Source organism: Anguilla rostrata, chromosome 9 (genome assembly GCF_018555375.3).
Source record: "Anguilla rostrata isolate EN2019 chromosome 9, ASM1855537v3, whole genome shotgun sequence".
Classification (NCBI taxonomy): domain Eukaryota; kingdom Metazoa; phylum Chordata; class Actinopteri; order Anguilliformes; family Anguillidae; genus Anguilla; species Anguilla rostrata.
The window spans coordinates 43,197,222-43,220,655 of NC_057941.1; the positions used below are offsets into that span (position 1 = coordinate 43,197,222).

At 44.2% G+C, this 23,434-nt stretch overlaps 2 protein-coding genes across 5 annotated transcripts; both read left to right on the forward strand.

The window, feature by feature from the left end:
- Positions 1–394: 394 nt before the first annotated feature.
- Positions 395–6,071, forward strand: c9h11orf54 (chromosome 9 C11orf54 homolog). Its single transcript, XM_064352293.1, has 9 exons — positions 395–550; positions 937–1,035; positions 1,156–1,229; positions 1,375–1,476; positions 1,594–1,770; positions 3,081–3,230; positions 3,440–3,556; positions 4,177–4,354; positions 5,529–6,071. Exons 1-8 carry the CDS (start codon positions 484–486, stop codon positions 4,348–4,350), a joined length of 960 nt encoding a protein of 319 aa, XP_064208363.1. The 5' UTR covers positions 395–483; the 3' UTR covers positions 4,351–4,354; positions 5,529–6,071.
- Positions 6,072–7,027: 956 nt separating this feature from the next.
- On the forward strand, positions 7,028–23,072 carry akap10 (A kinase (PRKA) anchor protein 10). 4 transcript variants are annotated; one of them, XM_064352290.1, is made up of 16 exons: positions 7,028–7,315; positions 8,839–8,976; positions 9,163–9,210; positions 10,514–10,699; positions 13,999–14,514; positions 15,937–16,035; positions 16,275–16,359; positions 16,982–17,105; positions 17,515–17,651; positions 18,259–18,403; positions 18,533–18,703; positions 19,235–19,344; positions 19,960–20,039; positions 20,583–20,635; positions 21,119–21,238; positions 21,690–23,072. In XM_064352290.1, exons 1-16 carry the CDS (start codon positions 7,294–7,296, stop codon positions 21,693–21,695), a joined length of 2,040 nt encoding a protein of 679 aa, XP_064208360.1. In that variant the 5' UTR covers positions 7,028–7,293; the 3' UTR covers positions 21,696–23,072. The 4 variants fall into 4 exon arrangements, with proteins under 4 accessions (XP_064208360.1, XP_064208358.1, XP_064208361.1 ...); XM_064352288.1 differs by having other exon boundaries at positions 7,040–7,315; positions 19,957–20,039; XM_064352291.1 differs by having other exon boundaries at positions 7,042–7,315; positions 19,957–20,039; positions 21,119–21,214.
- The last annotated feature ends 362 nt before the right edge of the window (positions 23,073–23,434 follow it).

Genomic DNA, 23,434 nt, shown 5'->3' on the forward strand with positions numbered 1-23,434 from the left:
CTTACACAAAATTTTTTGTAAGCAATCCCGATGCCCCTACTCGCTGTTTTAAGAAAGAACCCACGAGTTAACTTACTGAAATTAAGGAATAAAGAAAACAAATGATGTAAAAAAGGGGAAAACAAACAATACAAAAACGATGAGCACAGTTCCAATGACACAGTAGCCTACATTAGGGTTCCTTTGCATTCGTTTGCTTCATTATTTGTTAATGTCTTATTGTGATTTGCACCATTAATTGTGATTTGTCTTGATGTGAATTTGTATTTTGCCTGAATGTTGTGATAAATAAATAAATAAAATTGGTCTGTCTCTGATATCTGACGTATTCTGGTCCCAGTTGTCCTTGTAGCGACCCAGATGCACTAAAATATTCGGCGGACAAGCGTGCGTTTACTCTGAGTTTGGTTTAAGTATCACGTGGTAACTTCTTTTTAAGGGGTAGGGTTCGGGGGTGATCAGAGGCGTAACAGAGGTAGGAGAATGGTGGACTGCTGCAAAACAGAGAAATTTGAGTTGCATGTTCCGAAACTGGAAGAATTGTGTGAAGGTAAAATTGCTACACGGGTTTATAGCAAGTTAGCTAAGGTTCAGCATGCTCGTAAATGATCGTTACTTCGTTTTTGTGGCAGCAGGTATTAGATCAGTAACGATGAATGGTCAAAGTACAGCATTTACATATACAGTCTATTGACTTATTCCATTGCTAAATCCTATCTGGCTGCTTAGCTAACTTATATGTGACATAATATAAACCATATCTGACGATGTCGCCTTAATGTAGCTGTTTTTGTTTTTTTTAAATGTATTTATATACGTCAACAGCAATGCACTTTAGGTTATAGACTAATTAGCTAAACCAATATATACAGAGAGATAAGTGTGCATGTTTATGTGGACCTGTTATCGCTCGCGAATAAATTCTCAAACGCTTAGTTCTGCAGGATGGCCTGAAAAAGAACTTCGCTGACACGAAAGTCAGTGTGGTGGACTGTCCCGATCTTTCGGAGGATCCGTTTAGATTTCCTGTTAAGGGTAACATATCTAAATATTTGTGTTGTTTTTAAAATAGATTTAAACAAATATGCGTGAGTACTTTTAATGTTAAATGTCGACAGATACATGTCTCCTCTCCACCAATTCTCCCTTTTACAGGACTGTGTGGTAAACCTCGAATAACGGATGTTGGCGGTGTTCCCTATCTGGTTCCTCTGGTACAGCTGGATAAGGTCAGAGTTTAAAGCTCAAAAGTATACGGTTTAAAGTCTTGGCAAATATTTATTCAACCACGTTGGAAAAACAAAAAACATTTTAAGTGTAGAGAAAGGAAACAAAATGTACTCATGAGAATATATGTCTGATTTTATTTGAAAGGTGTACAACATGAACACTGTTGCCAAAGAGGTAGAACTGCCCGGAGCTTTCATTCTGGGAGCTGGGGCTGTCTCTTCGAAAGCTGTAGGAATGAATGCAGAAGTAAGTAAGCTGCTGCAGCCTGAATTATTGTGCTAACATACCATTGCTGTCTAGTGTATGCACCGATGCTTATGCCGACCTTTATTGCATTTTTTTTTTGTTAATAACTCTCTCCAGCTGATGCCTCTGGTTCTCACTGAATCGGGGGGGAAGCCAGCTGTGAACAGCAGCTACCTTTCCTCCATTAAACCCGGTGAAGGGACGTGCCTGCTGGAGAAATACAGCGACAAATACTCGGACTGCGATTTCGGACTTCTGGCCAACCTGTATGCGTGTGAGGGCAAGCCAGGGAAGGTGAGACCGTAAACGCTTGGGGAAATTTATTGCCACCCTCCAGGATTTGTTTGTGTCACTCTGTATGGTTGAGGTGTACCCAAGGGTTCTCAGAGTTGGTTTAAGGTTTAATTTCACATACCACAAAGGAGGTCCTGAAGACGACAAAAGGATTATATAATGCTGGATGTAAATGATTTTGACCCCTCCTAAACAAAATCATTTGTGATTTTTTTATCTTCAGTTTTTGCAAAATTCTCTCAATGTTCAGCCAATGTGAACATGAGGCCCTTTCCTTTCCTCAATGGGTAATACATAAAAATGGCTTGTGATGCATTTAATTTGGCCTGTAGACAGTTATAATCATGCTTCACATTCTAACCGGAACTGTTTGGCCAGCTGTGGCCGTATGCTAAAATATCATGTGGTCCAGATGCTGTACAGGATGCGTCCTAGTTTTGCAGCAGAAATGTTGTTGCATAAGCTTTTTTTAAAAGGAAATGGCATGTGGAAATCATGCCGAGCACAGCAGAATATTGCGAAACATCCTGTGATTCTGTGCAAGAAGTCAGACTTGCTGGGTCGTGGCTAGAGGCACTGAAGTCACATTGGCTCAGCTTCAGCCACCTGTTAATAATATGTACCTACACTGCCCCTGCCCCCGTACATATTAGTACATGCAGAGCCACTACAGTTCGCATCTATAAAGGAAGACTGCAACCTAAGACTATCTGCGAATCAGTATGCAGTTGCAGTGGGTACAGCAAGTGGTTTCTGTTAGGAAAGAGGACTGGCCACTGCTCTCAGCTCTGCTTTCTCTCCACTCAGCATTGACCTCAACTGGACCTCTTGTTGCCAGCAAAATTTCAGTGCAGGTAACCTCAGCTATAGATTCAGGAAAGCCTGGACGAGTGCATGCTCTCCTGTGAAGCACATCATTATCAGCCAACTCTTCCACAAATCAGGCTTGCTCAGACATAGGGAAGTAACTGCATGTGCAGATTTCAGGCCAGCAGGGGGTGCTAGTGAGGAGACATTGTAATCCCAGACACTGGATTCCCTCTCTTTCCTGGACGACACTAGTAACAGTTGGGCTGTCCGGTGTAGTCTGCACTGGGGTAGTCCAGATTTGACTGTGGGGCTCTTCCACAAACTAGAACATTTTTTGTCTTAACTGGAGGAGGCACCTAGCAGCCATATTCACTCAATCCTAATATGACTGACTGTATTTACCGGGAAAGCTAGCACACATTATGCGGTGAGAATGGCTGAAGTGAATCAGTTGAGAGCTTTGGAAATGTTTAGACGCTGTGGTTTTTAATGTGTAACAGGTCCTGGAGGTGAAGGCCAGCAGACGGACGGGAGGAGACAGTCTGGTGACGTGCTTGAGGAAAACCTTGGCGAATCACTACAGCGACAAAAGCCTGGCTCTCGGGGGAACCTTCGTAATACAGAAAGGGAAAGCCAAAATTCACATCATGGTAAAATCAGCAAAAACATTACCACTTTGAGATTGTAAATATATGCCTTTGGCTTCAGGATGAAATGAAACTATATTATATTATATAATATTATGTTATAATTTAACATTGTTCATGTGTTATTTGCTACACACAGTAGTGCCATGAAGTTACATCAGGGTTCCCTGTTTAACGCTTGGTCCTTTGGTATATGGCCCCCGCACGTGCAGCCGCGGGAGTTTTCGGCCTGCCCTCTCAATAGCGACGAGGACGTGAACGAGTGGCTGAAGCACTTTGAAGTGAGCGCGCCTCTCGTCTGCCAGTCTGTGCTGGTGTCCAGGGACCCCGTGAGTACCAACCAGAAGATTCCGCTCACTTCCCTGGTGACCCATGAGACGTGGCTTTGCCGAGACATTGAAATTGTGTCATGGGGAAATAACACAATTTGGCTCTGGAGCTGAATGGGCAGTTCTTTGTAGAACTGCAACCGGTATTCGGCAATGAGTGCACGGGAATGTTCAAGGCGTACATGCAAACATGGCAGATCTGGGACATGTACATTTTGGAATTACTTGCATGGAATTTTTGTGTTGAAGAAAATCCAGAAACACTCCAAGGCACTCAATCTCCAGTTAAAAAAGATTGAAAACCTTAAATTAAATCCAAATTATCTGGCTATATTATGATCAATAAAACACATGTACCCTGATGAAGGCATGTGTTGCCGACCCGCATTGGTGCTTTTTTATTCTATCACGATATAGCCAAATAATGAAGGCTTTTTTCCACTGGAGATTGAGTGACATGGAGTTTTTTGCATTTTCTTCTATACGGATACAAACCCCACCTTGCAATGTGCACCTCTAGATTTAGATAATATTTTGATTCTATTTGAAGCCAGGGCAGCATTCCTTTCTTTAAAACCATTTCTGTATGCGATTTGTGTCCTTGCTTTTTTTCCCACCAGGGTTTGGACCTGCGCGTGGAGCACACTCACTGCTTCAGTCACCATGGCGAGGGAGGACACTACTACATCGACACTACGCCGGACACCGTGGAATACCTGGGCTACTTCCTGCCCGCCGAGTTCATCTACCGCGTTGATCGCCCCAAGACCACCCACGTGATTGGACGAGATTGAGAAGGTCAAACTTTAATTCCAATCTTTGGCATTTGTATGAAGCTCATTCTTTATATAGGTTCATATATATACAGTACCAGTCAAAGGTTAGGACACACCTGACTGAATGTATGTTTCTCACGATCTTAAAGACATTTTGATCTAAAGGCTTATGTTGAAATGCTTGAAATTAGTTTCTTAGACAAATATAAATAGTGATGTTGATGCCTATGTATGAATGTCTTTACAAAACTAAAAATTTAATTTTAAAATATTGTTTAAAAACTTTACAGATTATTTTATGCAATTGTTCCTACTCTTGTAAGACCAGAATCATGTTGCTTTTATTGTTGTTTTTAATTGATAAATAAATCAATTGGTGATTGATTTGAAAGATCCAACTGCAGCTTCTTATTTGAAGGGGTTAGGATTCAGAGAAATGATTGGATAAAAACAAAACCACTTGATTTATCTGCAGGGAAAGTAAATTGTGTAATCACGCGTCCATATGTTGCAGTAGGGTCCATGAGTGTGGAGAGACGTGAGCAGCTAAGGTAATTATCAGAATTAATTCAAACCAATCAGCAGGGGAGCAGGTACACAGAGATGTTGTTCATAAGAGTCCTTATATTCAGCACGAATACCCTTGAGATGTGCTTAAGCTGTTGTCACAGCTTAACTCCTGACAACATATCTCACTGCAGGAGATGCAGAGAAAGTTGTGTTGTCAGTCTGTGGTATCTGGGTGGTGTCAGGAGGCCAATCAGATTCCAAACTAAGAACATCATGTTCCCATAAAGTGCCACACATTCCCCCTGCTGACCATAGAAAGACAATTCCTTGTGAGACAAAGAGGAAGGGCTAGAGGTGATCATTACATGTTAGGTGATCAATAATAGAAATCATGACTGTTCCAGTGATTCTCCATTCAGTACAGGTGTTTGTGTGCGCGTGTGTGTGTGTGTGTGTGTGTGTGCGCGCGCGTATCTATGGGAATACGTGGGTAAGTGTGAATGTGCATCACAATCCTGGTCAGGAGGCAAGCCCAGAGGCGGACTACGTGTCTGCTTTTTTTTCAGCGATAGATTATCAACATCAGTGCACCAACATCAGGCTAAAGCCCAAAAAAAGAAAGTAGAGAAAGTAACACTGCAGTCAATAAGAGCTATGAGATTCTGAACACTGTTTTTTTTTTTTAGCAGGAGCAGGTCATGGACACAAAAGCAAGCAGAAGAACTGAAGGAACAGCCTCTAGATGTGACTGAGAAGGACTATGCCAAAAGGACAAAAAACATTTTTTTTAAGAGCGTACTGCTTCCAAAATCAGGCTTCCTGCTTACATAAAATAAATATGATCACGTTGAGCTGAGACATTTGTGTCTGCAGGCTCTAATTACTGTATCTTTTTTTGAACTGCAACATGCTACTAATTGTACTTCCTCCAAGTCCTGTTTTTGTCTTACAGTGCTTCTGATATATCCACAGGAATATCTTGCCTTTTCCTTGTATCCCACTCACCCCTAGTGTAGATGTGGGGTCTGTAACCCAGTCTCAACAAATAGGGTTTTAAAGCGATTGTTGATGTCCCTGGGACGGTTTATTATTATTAGAAAAAGTAGCCTACAAACTGCTCATAATGTGTATTGTACACAACAAACGTTTAACCTTAATTCCAGATAGCTAAATTGGTCAAGTAATAATTTGTTCACTTGCCCAAAATGTGAATAAATATAATAACAATACACCAAGTTTAATATTTTGGCTGAAATGTTCATTAAATGAACCGGTGACGGAACCACTTCATCAGTACCCTGCATTGCCCAGAGCAGACACAGGAGTCACTCACAATTATCCATGCTGTAGTGCAGAATGTGGTGGAGACCGTTGCAAAATGTGATGTCTTGGTTAGAGATGCTTTAACTTTTTAATTAAAGTAAATACTATCTTTTCTGGAAAAAATTAAGTGCTGCTAATACGTTAAAACGTATTTCCATTGGTCCTTCCGAAACACGATGTCAGCGTCCTTGGCGCTGTTGTATCCAGCCGTGTGTAGGGAACAGTTTGTGCTTCCATCACCAGAAGCAGAGAACACACGCTGTACGTATGTTCTCCGTTGTAGGGGAAGGTCACTGGCATTGAATCCTTACTTTAGTTTAAGATGATTATTATTCATTCTGGGTGGTGTGTAGGCTACTACTTAGGGAACTTGGTTTATAATTTAATGGTTGGTCGGATTCACATGTTGGCGGCTGCCGTTCTAACCACTGCATGATAATTAACCTGAACGGTTTCGTTTAAAACAACCAGGTGTAGAATGGACTGGATTTATAACCATTTAATCTGGATATAGGCCTCTCTGAAATACCTAAATAAAATGTGTCGAAATAAGTATGCAACAGTGGAAAAGTACAGCTCGTACCCATTTCTTACGCACGCCATTTGTTTATTTTAATAACACTGAGGATTACCTTACTACCACATATTAAAATATACATTCCAACTTTATGGTTATCCGAAATATGCGTTTAAAAACGACTGGTGAATTGCAAATGACATGTCATTACCTCACCCTGCATGAAATTCAAAAGCATGACAATATAGAGGAGAAAATGTTGGGGTGACCAAAAATACTGTTACCCTCACCCTGGTGCTGCCATTGTGCAGTTTAAACGAAGGCTTAATCGCGACAGCCCGCAAGATTCTGCAGATTTCCTTTTCCATATCGGAGATAGGAGAGATGCGAAAAGCAAACGATACCCAGAATGCTGCTGCAACAGTCCGGAAGTGAGCTGTATATTGACAATATGGCTGATCGTTCTGCGGAGCGGGGAAGAAGGAAGTCTGGGCTTTGACAGTATAGCCCTTTCACGGTTGCTGATAAAACAGATCTTTGAATGAGGGGAGTTGAGATTCTACGGGATGAAGACATTGAGCTGAGGACATATTTAGAGCGTTAGAACAGCCATGTCGTTTTTTAGGAGGAAAGGTAAGGAAGTCGGCTGCGAGATGATAGCGGGAGAGATTGGAGGAAATGTAGGGTGACCGATGCGGGTTTGGTTGACAGCACGGTGTGAATCGAAGGCCTTCTCGGAGCACTGTGTTGTGACTTTATGGTTATAATGTAAGACTAATGAATGAACACAGCGAAGGCATTGCTTTTGCGCAAGTGGCTTATCACGACATGTAAACAATAATTCAGTAAACAACTGACGCGTCGTCTGACAGTTGTTATAAAAATGAGATTGAGTCTACACGTTTTTGCATTTAAAAAAAGCTAGCAAGCGATTTAGCTTGCTAACTACTGCTGCTTTCGTTCATACAAATTAATGTTAGCTAGGCTAATTACAGAAAATAAATGGAACTTTCCTTTGCATATTTGGATTTTCCTCATATAATTAGCTGGCTAGTCCACCAGCACGACTAGATGGCTAGCTAGCTAGCTACATCCTTTTCCAGGAAGAATGAAATTGTCAAGACACAGGCTAGCTAAGCTAACATCACAGGATCTTGCTAGCTAGCTTAAATGTCATGACAAGATTTCTATCTAACCACGTAATGCTAGAAACACTCTCCGAAATGTCACTGGGCAACTACATAACAAGAGAGGTAGTCTATCTTCTGACTTAGTTCCCATCTCAAAGTTTTGGTAGACCTGGCCAACGTTTGCAAAGCTACAGTGCAGAAAATCAAAAGCAGCTGTATTTTCAAGCTTGCGGTGCTAAATCAGTTTGACAGTTCTTGATAATATTCAGCAGTTACTGAGATGGTCAGCTACTTTGTTATGGGACCATCTCGGGAACCATGAAGTCAATGTAATTGCATTAATCTAGTTACACCTATCTTCATCCTTTCACTATTTTCAGTTGCAAATGAGCTATTACTCGGTCGTTAACCTGCTTGCTGTCATTTCAGGATGTTTAACGTAGGTTTGCTAGATAGCAAACTCAAATGCTTGCTGAATGTGATAATGTATACGTTGAACCTGTGATTTAGCTAACTACCTGTCAAGATGTTTTCTTTTCAGTTGACGTTATGGCATCGTAATTTGACGGTAGTGAAGTTTAGGAACGATGCTGAGATATAAATCAAAGTTAGCTTCCTATATCAATATTCAAAAACAGTGGCAGAAGCGGGCTAGCAAATGTCAATTGACTAGTTTTTAAAGAAGGCTAGTGATCTGCTGTTAATACCACAGGCGAAACGGTGATTAATTTGCCAAACTGACTTGACCCCGTGTGTTGTGTTCTATTTCTGGTATCACATCCCATTCAGTATGAACTTTAGCTAACATTGGGTCACATAATAGCCACCCAGCACTTACGTTAATGCTTTTTCCTTCATGATCCGGATCCAACACAACATCTCTATGTATTTCTTGAACTTCCGTATGAAAGCATTTCCATTACATAAAGATGAGTGTTTATTAGGTTTTTTGTGTCACTAAGAAATGTTAGGCTGAAGTGGAGAATTATGAAATGGTTGGTTTTCTATCACTGCTCCTGAATTTAGTGTATTTTTGGGACCTCGTCATGAGTACGGTTTGGATTCTGATCCAGACCAGAGACCCAGTCTTCCCCGGGGCATCCGTTTGTATGGCGTCATGCCAGCTTCTCCGGAGCAACCTGATGAACCAAACCTTCCCCCGAGGTCCGCTTGTGTTTCAGCTGAACCTGTCCTCCCCTGACTGTCGCCTCAAATGTCATTTCTGAAACTCTTTTGATAATGGTTTAGCGGCACAGCTTCATCATTTCTTTGACAAAAAGCTCTATTTTGCAAAACGGTTGTTTTTTTTGGAGCGAACCCCTTGCACAGCTGTTTGTCTTTCGTTTTCAGCAAAAGCCAAGGAAATTGAGAGACCAGTTGATCCAAAACCTACCAAGGGTGAGTATTTCCACTTTGGGCCTTCTATCTGTGTAGAGTGAGTACATATCCCTCCCAATATGACAAATTTCCAGTGTTATATTCCTCAAAGGCATTGTTTGTGGGGTTGTCCATAGACTTGGATGTGATCTCATTTGACCCATTGATTGACTTCAGATTATTGTCTCACTACAGAAAGCAACCAAGACTGACATTGCTTTGCATATAGAACGATCAGTATGTGTAACTGAGGACAATAAAAATCTTCCATCAGTTTTGATTATCATCATATATTTGAGCTGAGAAGCCTGAAGAATGGTATAATATTGCCCAAATGTGTGTTGATATGACGTCTATGTTCACTATGTTTAATCATATGCAGTAGACTAGGTGGTGTAGAATGGGTTTTTTGTGTAAAAAGTATGCTTCTGAGACTTGCAGCAAAAGATTGAGAGGAAATGCTTATGTCATCTGTGCAAAGTTTACGTTTGAATGAGCACAATGCTAGGTGAATGCTTTCAAGTCTGCGCGACCAAACAGTAAAGAAGTACAGCCAGGAAGGGCTTGCATGGACGGTGGATGAATTAGAGGATTAGAGTGCATTCATGTCTTATCTGGTCCTGGATGGTTCAAGATGTGAATGCACACACAGTGCTTTAAAAATTTTTTTTTTTTAAATTAGTCTTATCAGATGGAAAACGTAGCTCTAACAGTCATAGCACTGTTCCTATAAATAACACCAACAAATAGGATTAACTGTTGTCTCTATTCCGCCTTTTTGAAAATTGGTCTGGGTCCAGTAAATTGCAAATGGATTCTAATGAGAAAATGACCAGTATGTTAAATTGCTTTGGGGGCATATGTTAAATTGTCCCACAACATGGGCACATATTGTGTTTCAGATCTACGCTTGGAACATTTGAATTAATTTGAATCTGTATTTGTTGCAAGCAATTTGTTCAACGTTTGTCTTTGAACTCATTGGTAGGTACGGAGTGCTCTTGTCCTGTACCCTTCTGGTTTTTCTTCTTTTTGTCTGTTTATTTCCCTTTTTAAAAAATGAAAGGATTATTACAGTCCAAAGGTGTCAGTATAATGAATCGCATAAGTAAGCAAGTCCTGCATTCCCCTGGTCTTTTCAGATGTTGTAGTTTCAAATGTGATTTCTCCTTGCTGTTGATTGTCTGTTTATCAGCCTGCCTCACAACTTTGTCCTTTTGCCCAGGGCTGTTGGCCTGGTCATGTGGTACGAGATGGCTCTTTGTCTGATGACTTTTGTCTGGTTGTCTTTCCGAACTGACCACACCTTCCCTGTCTTTCCCAGCTCCGGTTACATCGCACTCCCCGTCTCAGGCTTCCCGCAACCACCATGCTATCCTGGAGGCAGCTGGGCCCAGCCACGTGGCCATCAACGCCATCTCCGCCAACATGGACTCCTTCGCCCGCGGGCGCACCGCTATTCTCAAGAAGCAGCCCAGTCACATGGAGGCTGCGCATTTTGGGGACCTAGGTAGGGGGCGCTGCTCACTGACCGTCACGGCATTGCTCTTGGAAACATCTGTGCTTATTATCTGTGCTTGGGTGGCTGTGTAGTGTAATGGGTGAGGAGCTGGTCTTGTAACCTAAAGGTCATAGGTTTGATTCTGGTAGGACACTGCCGTTGTACCCTTGAGGTACATTCCAGGTATTTAACCTGCATTGCTTCAGTATATATCCAGCTGTGTAAATGGATGTAAATGCTATGTAAAAAGTTGTGTAATTCTCTCTGGATAAGAGCGTCTGATAAATGCCTATAATATAATGTAACTTGGTCATATTTAATTTTAATGTCTTATTGTCAGCCAGTTGACAGTTTATGCTCCATTATCTTGCTGTTGCTGGACTAAATCCTGTGAAAGGGATCTATTGATACCCAATTTAAATAGCATACGTTGTGTCTTGTGAAAACTTTAACCCTTTAAGTCCCTGTTCTCTGTCCTGTTGCAGTACTGTAAATTTCTGCACAGGGGCTCAATCGTGTGTGTCATCTTTGGTTCACATTACAACACTGGAGTTCTCAGATATCACATGAAAATGATGGTCCCAGGTAGTTCCAGGTGGTACCAGTGGAGTAGAGTCAAGCTCAAGTTAAGGAGAGGATTTCTCTGTTTTCTTAGGAGCCTATCCAATAAGCACGTACATCATTTTGGCCGTTTGCAAATGTGATATGCAGAGTCATTAGGAAGTTAAATATGAAAATTGGAATTCAGAGCAGCCCGTGAATGGGAAGCGATGATGAAATAGGTTTAACCTGCCCCCCCGGATTCCAGAATGTTCTGCAATCCAGTAATCGTCAGACGCGTGGTTACAAAGTACAACTGTAAGTATTCCATGGAGCATGTGTTTAATCCCATGGTGTAAAAGGGGCGGTCTCAGGCTAAAGCTGTCACCTGTGGGGAAGGTGTCATAAATTCGCACTGACTGATTTAAAACTGCATTCTGCAGATGCTTTTTTTCCCCTGCCACTTGTATTTAACATCCACATTTAAGGATATCGTTCAGAACTTGCAATTGATGTCAAAATACAAATGCAAATCCTGATTTTCAAATCATCTGATTCTTTTATGGATTTTGTTACATTACCAAGCACAATATCACAATGGAATATGCACTATTTTTTATTGATTATTTCCTACCCTTCCTACCCAACACTGTTGCCTTTCCTAGCTTGAATTCAGCTACACGGATGAGCGATGTCCTTTCATTTTTGTTATTAATTGACAATGTGAGTTCTTTCTGGGCCTGTTACTGATTGGATGTACGTAATTTCACATGCTGCTTCCGCGTTCCTGGTGCGTTCGTCTGACCGGCCGGCCCTGATGTTCCTATGTCTGAGGTCCAACTGTCTTTTCATTCCTCGACAACAAAAGCTGAGCCCTAAGGATTGCCTGTGTTCCCCGAACGCAAAGTATGCGAAAACAAATACTTGCGGAGGTGTTGGTTGCTACTTGTTGAAGCATGAGACCTTCTGGTGAGTCAGTTGTGTGGTAGAACCAGAGTTACGGCATCGAGCCTGCGGAATGCTGTAGAGCGGCTCCACGTTGGACTAATTGGTCGAGAGATCGAAGCGTCAAATGAAAAGTTAAACCGGATTAAAAAACGTCCGATTTGGAGGGCTGCTCGGAAGGCTGGCGTCAGCTCGGCTACGCTTTTTTGGCAGCAATGGGACTTGTAGGACGAGTTGTCTTTGTTTTCCAGGCATCTCTCAGTTGGGGTCCGCTTTGTACAGTAGGCAATCGGTTTCAGTAGACTGGCCATGTGGATCTACCACTATGCCATTCAATGGGATTGGATATGTTCCTATGAGGTAGATTTGCACAAGAAGGTGCAGTTGAGGTGGAGGTCTACCCTTTTGTGTTTCGAACAGGGCAGCGATGTTTCTCATGGCAAATGGGCCTAAATGTGGGAACTCGCTGCGTTTAGGTCATTCTGAAGTCACAGCGGTGCTTTTTCCAATACAAAGGTAATTGCTATTTATTATTCATGTATTGTTTTTGGCAGTCGGAGACCACTGTGTCCGCAATGCGTCCAGCATTACTGTCGTGAAAGTGGAGTAATCGTAGGCTACGTACCTACGTACCCACATACCTATGTGTACCTACATGAGATAAAAAGCAGGCGTCTAGTGCAGTTTGAATCTACAATAGTAGGAGCTTCCACATCTTGGGAAGGAAGTCCTTATTTTGCGTTAAAGTGACTGAGAGTCGCAAAATGGCGAGTATGGCACAAATCAAAGGAGCATGAACCTTGCTAATGAACCTGCTCAGCGTTTGAGGGATTGTAGAAAAAATCTAATAATGGCAAAATCATTGTTGTTTTTTTGTCGTATTTTGACCCAAGATAATTTATCTTGCAGGAGAATCAAGATACTGTACATCAGGCACATAGTTATTTTGGAATTAATGTACAGTTGAGACTACCCTAGAAATCAGTGCATCCTTCAGAAGGGCCCTATTTAAATATCTTTATTTGTTAACCAGTGTCTATCCCTCCATTGACATTGTTCTCACTGTTGGGAATATCCAGTCATAAATGTAAGCCTTTTATCCCTTCCTATTACTCTGGCTTTCAGTGTCATTTTATAAATACTTTTCCTCTTTTCTTCCCAATTAGGAATATGTAATTATATATGTATATCAGTTCTCACAGCTGCAGTAGCTACTGTCTAGAGAGCTCAGACAGTCACTGGCATAAAATTTTTTATATCGGTGCTTTTAATACCTTATAAATGAATGCATTTAACAGGATGCTGCTCGAAGCAAGCAGATTTAATTGGTGCGGTGATTGCATTACTCACTGCTCATTCACATCCATTGAGAAGCTGGATTGTCGCGCCACCTGCACATTCAGAGCGTCAGCTCTGATGCTCTACCCCCTTCATTACTTTACATTAAAACTGCAGTATGTAGTGGGGAAGCCCCCACCCACTGTCATACTCCAGAAGCACCACTTAGTTTATGTAGCTGTACTGCAGGTGACGTGCCAAAATATTCCAATACTACACAGCACAAATGTACCTTGAGAAAATGCGAATATACACACAAATACATATACATGCACACACAACACACAAGCACAGAAAGGAGCATTGTCCATTTGGTAAGTAGAACAGGAAAATTGTCAGGAAAATTGTTAATTGAAGCCTAGCTGTTTGTAATTTTGTGATGCACAAATGTTTATTTTTTCTTAATGGTTCATCGATGCAGTTTGTGGTAGAGTGTAGAGGTGCAGGAAGCCCGGCTGAAGGGAATGCTCTCGCGTGCGTTGCAGGGCGTTCCAGCGTCAACTACCAGGCGCAGGAGACGCGGTCGCGGCTGTCCAAGACGGTGGACCAGATCCTGCGGGACAACGTGGCCATGCCCTACTACATCCAGTTCATGGAGACGCAGGGGGCCGACCACCTGGTCAAGTTCTGGCTGGAGGCCGAGAGCTTCCGGGCCACCAGCTGGTCCCGGGTCCGGGCGCACAGCCTCAACTCCGTCAAGCACAGCTCGCTGGCCGAGCCGGCCTCGCCCTCCGCCCGGGGTCCCGGGAGCGAGGACTCGTCCGGGTCGCCCCCGCTCGCCCACACCCCCAGCCCCCCGGACACTAACTCTCACAGCCCCGGGGGGGCCGGCGTCTCCCACGGCAACTCCCTGGGCCCGGACGGCGGCAGGGAGCCCGGGGCCCTTCAGCAGGTCCCGCAGGGCGACACTCCCACCAGGCAACCCTCCTCCAGGGTGGGGACCCCCTTCAAACTCCAGGCAACGAACGCACTCAAACAGCTGTCTGACAAGCTCATGAAGAGTAAGTCAGAGGCCTGCCTGGTGGCTGAGACCCCAGCGTACAGAAGTACAGCAGCCGTCTTTATTTTGAAACTGATTTATGGTTGCGTAAGTTACTGTAATATAGTTGCAGTAGTTTAGTTACATCGAAGAGGGCAACATGGCGATGCTGTTGGATAGCTAGAATAAAGATGACCCTGGGTTTGAATGTCGGCCATGGTCTTTTTCTGTGTGGTGTTTGCATGTTCTCCCCGTGTCTACGTGGGCTTCCTCCAGGTTTCCTCCCACGGTCCAATGACATGCTAGGCTAATTGGAGACTCTGAATTGCCCCTAGTAATTAGTGTGCGACTGAGTGGTGTGTGTGCCCTACGATGGATTGACTACATGTCCAGTGTGTGTTCCTGCCTCTCGCCCATTGCATTATGGGATAGGCTCCAGCCCCCCTGCTACCCTGACCAGGAATAAAAGGCTTAGATAATCGATGAGTGGACACAGAGGAAGATTACGTCTGATTGTTATCATGCCTGAATGGAATAGAGCACCTGGTGAATAAAGCATTGAAACGTCCTCTGGGCAGTCATGCTTTCGTGGCAGGAAGTCACACTGAATGACATATAACAGCCCACAGTGCTGCTGAGGGAGTGTTTCAGTCATCAGGTCACGGGTCACCGGAATCAGGTCATCTCAGCACCTCTGATGTCAGCAGTGTCGCTCCCCTTTGTCTGCTGTAAAACTCTGAATCTCCAAAAGAGTCCAGATGCTGCTTGGTATTTGTGTAGGCATTTCTTTATGTGGGGGGTATTTTCAATTGTAATAGTAGGTTTATGTTCAGTAAGTGTGAATGTGGATAGTGTGCATCTCTGTTGCAATACTGTAATACTGAACAATATATAAGCATCAGTGGAAGAAGATTTGGCTCATCAGACAGGGAGGCAAACACAGTATGTGCTCTGAGTGATTTACCTGCAGTATTGTCAAGGCATTAAATGCAATTGGGTTTTTGCCCCTATTTTCGCCCAGTATGGAATACCCACAGTCCGCAGTCTTTCAGTTCAGCTTCATGTGTAGCTTGCGCAGGCAGACTGTGGATCTCTGATTGATCGGAGTGGGGTCACATGCTCAGTGAGACATGGGCGTCGGTCAAACCAGCTAGGATCCCTCCCTCCCTCCCACGGAAGATGTTGTGGGCAGTTACACACCGAGCAGCGCTGCCAGCCACACCCGTCCCCGGACTGCACGTCCTTTCAGGCCAATCTTCCCAATGCGTCCCTAAACCTTGGACTGTGTGAAAGACTCTCATTGATATATTTGTTGAAGTTAGAATGTGATATATATCGGCCTTTGCTTTTTGAAGTTAATGCTTTTAACTTGTGCAGTATATTTAATTTAATGGTGACCAGGCATATGTTGTCTTTCACAAGCATTTTCTTCTGTTCGTTTTAGGTATAGAGAGAGATGCAGTGAGTATCTTTACCAAGTACATCTCTCCTGATGCTGCTAGATCCATCCCCATCACAGAATCCGTCAGAAACGACATAGTGGGTGAGAGTCAAATGCCCATCTCATATTTTTGGGATATATGTGCTGTTCCACTGAGCTTGCCATGAAATTCCCAGAGTTGACAAGCTTCAAGATTGTGGTAGTCGCAAGTGTCTTGTGGATGCAGTAAAGAAACACTGACTGTGTGTGCGTGTGTGCGTGCTTGTTTGTTTGTGTGTGTGTGTGTGCATGTGTGCACGCGTGTGCATGCGTGTGTGTATGTTTGTTGTTTGCCTTGACAGCAAAAATCTGTGGGGAAGATGGGCAGGTGGATCCAAACTGTTTTGTCACAGCACAGTCGGTAGTCTTCGGCATCATGGACGAACAGTGAGTGTTTCTCTAAAATGGAGTATTTTTTAAGAGCTTGCCTTGAAATGTTCTTAACATTTTCCTTATCAGTATTTGAGTATGCCTCTTCTTGGATGTAAACAGATGGTTCATCTGAAATTGAAAATTTTCTGCCAGTATTGAATAGTGTTAATAAAAATCATTTCCTGGAGATGTATTTTGTGTGGTGCACCAAGCAACCTTAGCGTCAGTGGTCCTTAAGAAAGCTGGTTTGCAAGTGTTGATTTGGCTAACAAAACGCTTTCTTTAACTTCTTATAGGACCATGCTTGTGCCTTGTAAGGAAATGTTGCTTTCCTCTCTGGACCTCCCAGTGGAAACTGGGATGCTTTGGTCCTCAGTTTTTTGTGTGTGTGTTGATGGACTGGGGCTTTTTCCCGTCTTGTGGCCAGTTTGTCTCCTTTCTCCGCATTGCCACAGTGCGTCTACGCACCAGATCTCTTTCTCTCCCTTGAGAGTGGCTGCTGATTGGCTCTCCAGGCCCGCAGCTGGGAATTGAAGGTGGAGCCGGAGGAGGTTAAGGAAGTGTGAAAACGGGCCTCTGCTCGCGTGGGCTGCATAATGGGGGGGGGACGTCCTGAACCCCTCTTTCTGCTTTTCAGGCACTTTACCGAATTTTTACGGAGCCATCATTTCTGCAAGTACCAGATCGAGGTGCTGACCAGCGGTACCGTGTTCCTGGCCGACATCCTCTTCTGCGAGTCGGCCCTCTTCTACTTCTCAGAGGTGAGAGCGTCTGCTCCGCCCCTGGCTGAACCCCAAACCCCCCCCCCCCCCCAGACGAAAGCTCCGCCAAGGGTTTCTTAATGAACCTCACTTAGTGTTCATAGCCTGAACCCAGAGCCTGAACCCAGCAGGTGTCAGGTTTATCAGTCTAGCTGACATCACACCTGAAACTGAACACCGTAGGAACTCAAAAGACTTCTGAGTGATTTTATATAGGGATGATGTCACTGCAGAGATGTATGTAGGTCTCGGAATGCAAGTAGTACATGTGGTGCAGGTTGTTCTGGAATGTAACAGCTATGCTTTGAAACTATGCGGCTGTAACGTATGGGTGTGTGTGTGTGTGTTTGTGTGTGTGTGCCGGTGTGTGTGTGTGTGTGTATGTGTGTGTATGAATGTGTGTGTGCAGTACATGGAGAAGGAGGAAGCTGTCAACATCCTGCAGTTCTGGCTCGCCGCCGACAACTTTCAGGACCAGCTGGCAGCCAAGAAGGGCCAGTATGACGGACAGGAGGCTCAGAATGACGCCATGATCCTGTACGACAAGTAAGCCTTCCGCCTCTACCGCCATCATATACACTTGGCCATCGGGGGGCGCTCATGATCCTGTATGACAAGTAAGCCTTCCGCCTCTACCACCGTCATATACACTTGGCCATCGGGGGGCGCTCATGGTCCTGTATGACAAGTAGGCCCTCCGCCTCTAGTGCCCGCCATATACTCTCGGCCATCGGGGGGCGCTCATGGTCCTGTACAACGAGTAAGCCCTTAGTTTCCATCGGCCACCTTACACGCTCAGGCATCCGGGGGGGGGGTCGTGTTTCCCTCCCTGCTTACCGACTGGCACAGAATGGGGAATTGATCCGGCCGGCTGTAATCCGTTGGCCAGCGCATTCTGCCCGGGGGCTGGATTTCCATGGGCATCGATTGTCATCCGTTCTGCTGTTATTTACCAGCATGCTGGGAAATATTCCACCAGGACGTCTTCTTTCCCTGTGACTATCTTCCAGCCGGGGGGAGAGGGGGATGATGGGTACATCTGTTCGCCTGCTTAAGTCTGGAACACGTGATCTGTTGTCCTGATTACCCGGGTCCTGATTCGTTGTCCTGGTTACCCGGGTCGTGATAACCGGGTCGTGTGTGTTCCCCCCAGGTATTTCTCCCTTCAAGCCACAAACCCCCTGGGTTTTGACGACTTGGTGCGGTTAGAAATAGAGTCCAACATCTGCCGGGAGGGCGGTCCCCTGCCCACCTGCTTCACCACGCCCCTGCGGCAGGCGTGGACCACTATGGAGAAGGTACATCGCCGTATCCGAGTCCTCCGGGCCAGCAGGGGTCACTGTTTACTTGCCACTTTCTCTCTAAATCCTCTGTGACATATGTCTGTAGACTTGTGCTAATTTAATCTTTTTTTTTTCCCTCCTCAGGTTTACATGCCAGGCTTCTTGTCTAGTAACCTTTATTACAAGTATCTGAATGACTTGATCAATTCCGTCCGGGCCGACGAGTTTTTCGGCGGGAACGCGGTTGCCCCGGGGCAAGGTCTGACCCAGGACGGCGACCGCAGCACTAGCACCTCGGAGGAGACACAAGCCCAGGTATCCAGCCAGTACCCCAACCTTTAATGGGGATCCAGAGTGAAGCGCGTGAAATATGCCGGTTGTTGTACTCACAACATGATGAGGCCCGTGAAATACTAATTTTAAGTAATCTAGCTCTGTAAATAGTGAGCTAGGACATATCCCTGAGTATTTTCAATGAAACCTGATTTATATACCATCAAAGAATGATGAATATTGGTGGAAGTAGGTGTTCTTTTAAAATAGATACTGGTGTATAAAAGGTTAAAGTTAAAACAGGGCTGCCCAACCCTTTTCCCGGATATCTACTGTCCTGTAGGTTTTCATTTCAACCCTAATTTGGCACACCTGATTCTACTAATTAGCAGTTCTGCGAGCTCTCTGGCTTTTGAATGAGGTGTGCTTTGTCAGGGTTGGACAGTGGATCTCCAGGAACAGGGTTGAGCAGCCCTGCTGTAAAATAATGACTTGGCCCCGGGGGGGGTTATGAGGACACATCCTGTACCTGCGCTGTCTCTGACGAGTCTCGTCTCCGCTCCCCTACTGCAGCAAGGCACCAAAAAGGCAGCAATTAAAATCCTGAAAAACTTTGACGAGGCAATAACGGTGGACATCGCCAGCCTGGACCCGGAGTCTCTGTATCAGCGCCCGTACGCTGGGTGAGTGCGCGGGGGCGCGTCGTCCTGTCTGCGCCGCGCGGCGAGCGTCGCCGAAACGACTTCCTGTTTCACTGTTCCGGCTCGGGGTGTATCTGTCAGCCCACGCTCAGAGTTCCTGTGGGCGTGGGTTCCTCTATCTTTTTGTGCACTGAATGCCAATAACTTGGATTATCTCCGCTCTTGTCAGTTCAAAAGCCTCTTCTGTGTGTTTATCCTACCAAGCAGCCCTTATTCTACTGTAATAGCCAGGCTTTGTATGTGTGTCTTGTGTTGGTGAAAGGCCTTAGAAGTTCTGTAGGGTGGCCTAATGGGAACTTCCACTCGGCTTAGTAACCCGTGTGAGTTTGCTTTGGGTATCTCCCCAGTCAGAGTTCTTAGAGATATGAGTGCCGTGTGACCTGGTTAGATGAAAAGACCCTCTCGAGGTCGGTATCGGAATATTGCCATTGGTTACTCCTGCAGACAATGGGACTCCTTTCATAAGTGGCTGGAATAGAAAAGTGGGCGGGGTAAGCAGCGTGTTTATGTGTATGTGTGTGTGTGCGTGTGTGTTCGGCCTATTGCTGCAGGGCGGCCATTAGCCGGCTGCTAATCTCTTTCCTTTCCGTTCAGAAGAATGACGTTTGGGAAGGTGAACGAGCTCGGGCAGTTCATCAGGGAGGCGGAGCCGGAACCTGACGTGAAGAAGTCCAAAGGTACGGCGCTCCAGCTGACGCGGCCTTCGTCCCGCCTCTCTCTCCGACGGCCGTTCCCATTGGTTATTGGAGCAAATGGACGAACTCGATTGGGTGAAATCTTATAGTTCAAGGTTGAATACGAATAGATGCTCTCTCGCATCCCGGTCATTTGGAAAAATGAAATGAGTTCCACTGAAATGGCCAGACAGCGGTTCCATTCATATCCTTGTCCTGTGGGGACTAACATTCCAGACAGATGACCCTTTTTCTGTTGTGCCCGAAATATAACCAGTCGCTACGTTTCCATTAGAATTTTAAACTCCATTAGTTAGCCTATTTTTTTCCTGCACTGATATTCATATCTCATTCTAGCCTGTGAGGTAAAAGGGATGTTCAGTTTTGTGAGCAGCGATTTGGTGTTTTCAGCTGTACGTCTGAGGGAGAGGCGAGAGGCGGGCGATAATCAGGCGGAAGCTGTGTGTGTTGACTTAACACGAGCGCCAGAGGAAAACTCTGGCATATCTCACCCCCCCTCCCAATGTCCTCTCCAATCTCTCACAGGCTCCATATTTTCCCTGGCGATGAAGAAGTGGGTGCAGGGAAATTCGGATGAGGTACTGGTAAAATCTTACTCTGTTCAGTTTCCTTTAACTTTACACTGCTGATATGATTTGAGTTCCCTGATTTGCTTGAAACATTTCATTCATTATTCTGTAGTCCATTGCAACCTTAGGGACACCCTTCTAGCAAGTTCTGCAGCAACCCTTGAAAGTTGTCTTTATTTGCACGCATTACGTCTATGCTTAGCCCACATGTACTGATGTGCATTCAGGGCGGTAGTTCTTTAGTTCTTTATTTATTTGCACAAATTAAAAATCGACAAAGGAAAAGAAACTAGTAAGCAGAAAATCGTGCAGGTAGTGACAAGAAACCCTAAGGGGCTTATGTAAGGTCTCTACCTATAATAATATACAGTTTACATGAATATGTACAACACACTGCATCAAAAAATTACATCATTCGGGGCAGTAGGTTGTTCAGTCGCGTTGCCTCGGGTGTGACGGTGCCCCGCCCCTTCCTCCGTCTGTCCTCTGCAGGCCCAGGAAGAGATGGCCTGGAAGATTGCCAAGATGATCGTGAACGACGTCATGCATCAGGCGCATCACGATCAGCCCGGCGACCAGGCGACTAAGGTGCTGGATCTCTCCGGAGCGACAGTGAGGTTTCGCCTGGAGCTTTCTGACAGTATTCAGGCCCAGTGATGTTATGCTGTGCTAATATACTAAGCTTTAGTTAAAATAACAAAAACCATAAACGTGGTGACCAGTCAAGAAAAAATGAGCATTGTGTTTAATGTACTTAGTGTAACTGTAATTCAGGGCTGCTTTTGTATGGGCCAGATGCGAATGCAGCTGAGTCAGATTACTTTGTAGCACTTTGTTTCAAGTCCTTCTGTTTGTTTTCATTGTTTCATTTGAACAAGAGCAACTGAAGATCAAACGGGGCAGTTTTTTTTTTTGAACGCAGCGCTTTGAATCGCGATGCTGTCCAAACACGATAACTGCCGCACTACCGGTTCGGGAAATGCACCGTGTGCCCTGAGGATGTACGTTTGTTAAGTTGCGTCTGCGTGGCGCGCTTCTGACGTCCGAACGCTTCCTTTTCCAGCTATGACCTCCGTGAAGAACCAAAGGAAACTCCGTACTGACGCTCCGTGGAGCGATGAAGCCGGGTGGCGGCGGAGGAGTCGGCGATGAACTGCACACTATTTATCCAATGTTAAAGTTATTTGAATGAAGATAGAACAACACATTCCATGACTTCCTGCATCAAGCTTGCATGTGTGTGCGTGTGCGTGTGTGTGTGTGCGCGCGAACGTATGTTTGTGGGATCACGTGTACACTCCCTCTTAACACTATGAAGGCTTTTAAAAGTATGAAGTGGAAAAAAAAACAAAAACAAAGCCGTTGTGCAGCAGCACCCTGACGCGAACAAAATCCCTACAAGGACAGGAAATGGTGCAGGAAGTGGTGGCGTTACACAGTGCATTAAAGTATCTCTGCTCCAGTAACCTTCTACCATGGCCTCTGAGTAGAGGCCCAGGACCTGAAAGAGACTTCACAAGATTGTAACAATGAAGACTACAGTTTCCCCCCTCCTGTTCCTCTATTTGTTTTAAATAAAGTTGTACCCAAAAAGGTCATATTCATTTTAATGGAAGGGGCCGTCATTGACGAATTGCACCCATTGCTGAACGGCTGTGTACAGTTTTGATTAGAAACTCATTGCCTCTCTGGCCTCCTGTGTATTTTGTGAACAGTATTGACAGTGCAAGTAATTTGTCCTATACCTGTGTCCAGTAGACAAGACGGGAATATGATTGAAACTGGAAATGCCACCAATCGCAGCTGCAAGGAACTTGCCCAAAATCTGTAGCACGACCTGGAACTCTGTTCAAGTCATTACAGTACGCAGGTCACAAGTTGTTCTTCTGCAGTTAATGGAAAACTCCCTTGGACTGAATTACAAAAGTCGCAAACGAATACTTCTGGCTCCATGTTATATAGCTGTAGTTTTCTGGTTTACCCCATATATTAATGTTATATCCATATTTTGATGATGATTATTTTTTGTATAATATGTAAAAAACATTGTCAATACGAATCTCAATAAGGACTCGTAGTCTTATGAGAATGTATACTTGGTGAATATGTCATTATTTTCAGACACGTTCAACTGTGGATAAGAACCAGAATGAAAAGACTTTTGGTACTATGTACCTCTACTATGTTTTCTGATGGATATGTGTACTTAATCTATAATATATTTAAATTGTGTTCGATTTAAAAATACATATATTATTGAAATGTTTGTCATCTGTCTTGTGTCATTTGTTTTTTTTATGACCATAAAAAGTACTCCAATATAAATCTTCCACAGAAACAGAAGGTACTGTAGTGGCAAAGGAACTCAATGAAAACTCCATGAAATCCAATGGTTTCACTGATTCTTGTGGAAAAGTTGCTACCAATAAATGGAAAATTAGAATTCCCTGCTGAATCTTGTCCGTTCCTCATGCTTTGTCTAGTAACACGTTACATGTTCCTCATTCTGTCCTTTTAAGATTCTACAGACATGTTATAAACAGCATATTTATTGACGTCATAAAAAGCAATGTCTTGCATAATAAAAATACAATTGGTTCACTGATTTGTGATGCCTGAGAACAATTACTGAATGGATATTGTTGTATCTGAATTTCTTTAAATGTGTTACTTCTGCAATGCTGTGTTGATAAGTTCTGGCTGCCATAACAGTAATTCTAAGGTTACCTGGTTTCACGGGTGTGGTTCTCAAAGTGCTAATTCAGAAATATGGATAGTGCCCACTACGCAGTGTAGGTACGCAAGGCT

Bases quoted from the DNA above. Each gene is read 5' to 3' on its own strand.
- c9h11orf54 (XM_064352293.1), top strand. From the start codon at position 484: ATGGTGGACTGCTGCAAAACAGAGAAATTTGAGTTGCATGTTCCGAAA. The intron at 551-936 runs GTAAAATTGCTA...TCAAACGCTTAG, and splicing joins ACTGGAAGAATTGTGTGAAG to TTCTGCAGGATGGCCTGAAA. The intron at 1,771-3,080 runs GTGAGACCGTAA...AATGTGTAACAG, and splicing joins GTGAGGGCAAGCCAGGGAAG to GTCCTGGAGGTGAAGGCCAG.
- akap10 (XM_064352288.1), top strand. From the start codon at position 7,294: ATGTCGTTTTTTAGGAGGAAAG. The intron at 8,977-9,162 runs GTCCGCTTGTGT...TTTCGTTTTCAG, and splicing joins GAACCAAACCTTCCCCCGAG to CAAAAGCCAAGGAAATTGAG. The intron at 14,515-15,936 runs GTAAGTCAGAGG...TGTTCGTTTTAG, and splicing joins GTCTGACAAGCTCATGAAGA to GTATAGAGAGAGATGCAGTG.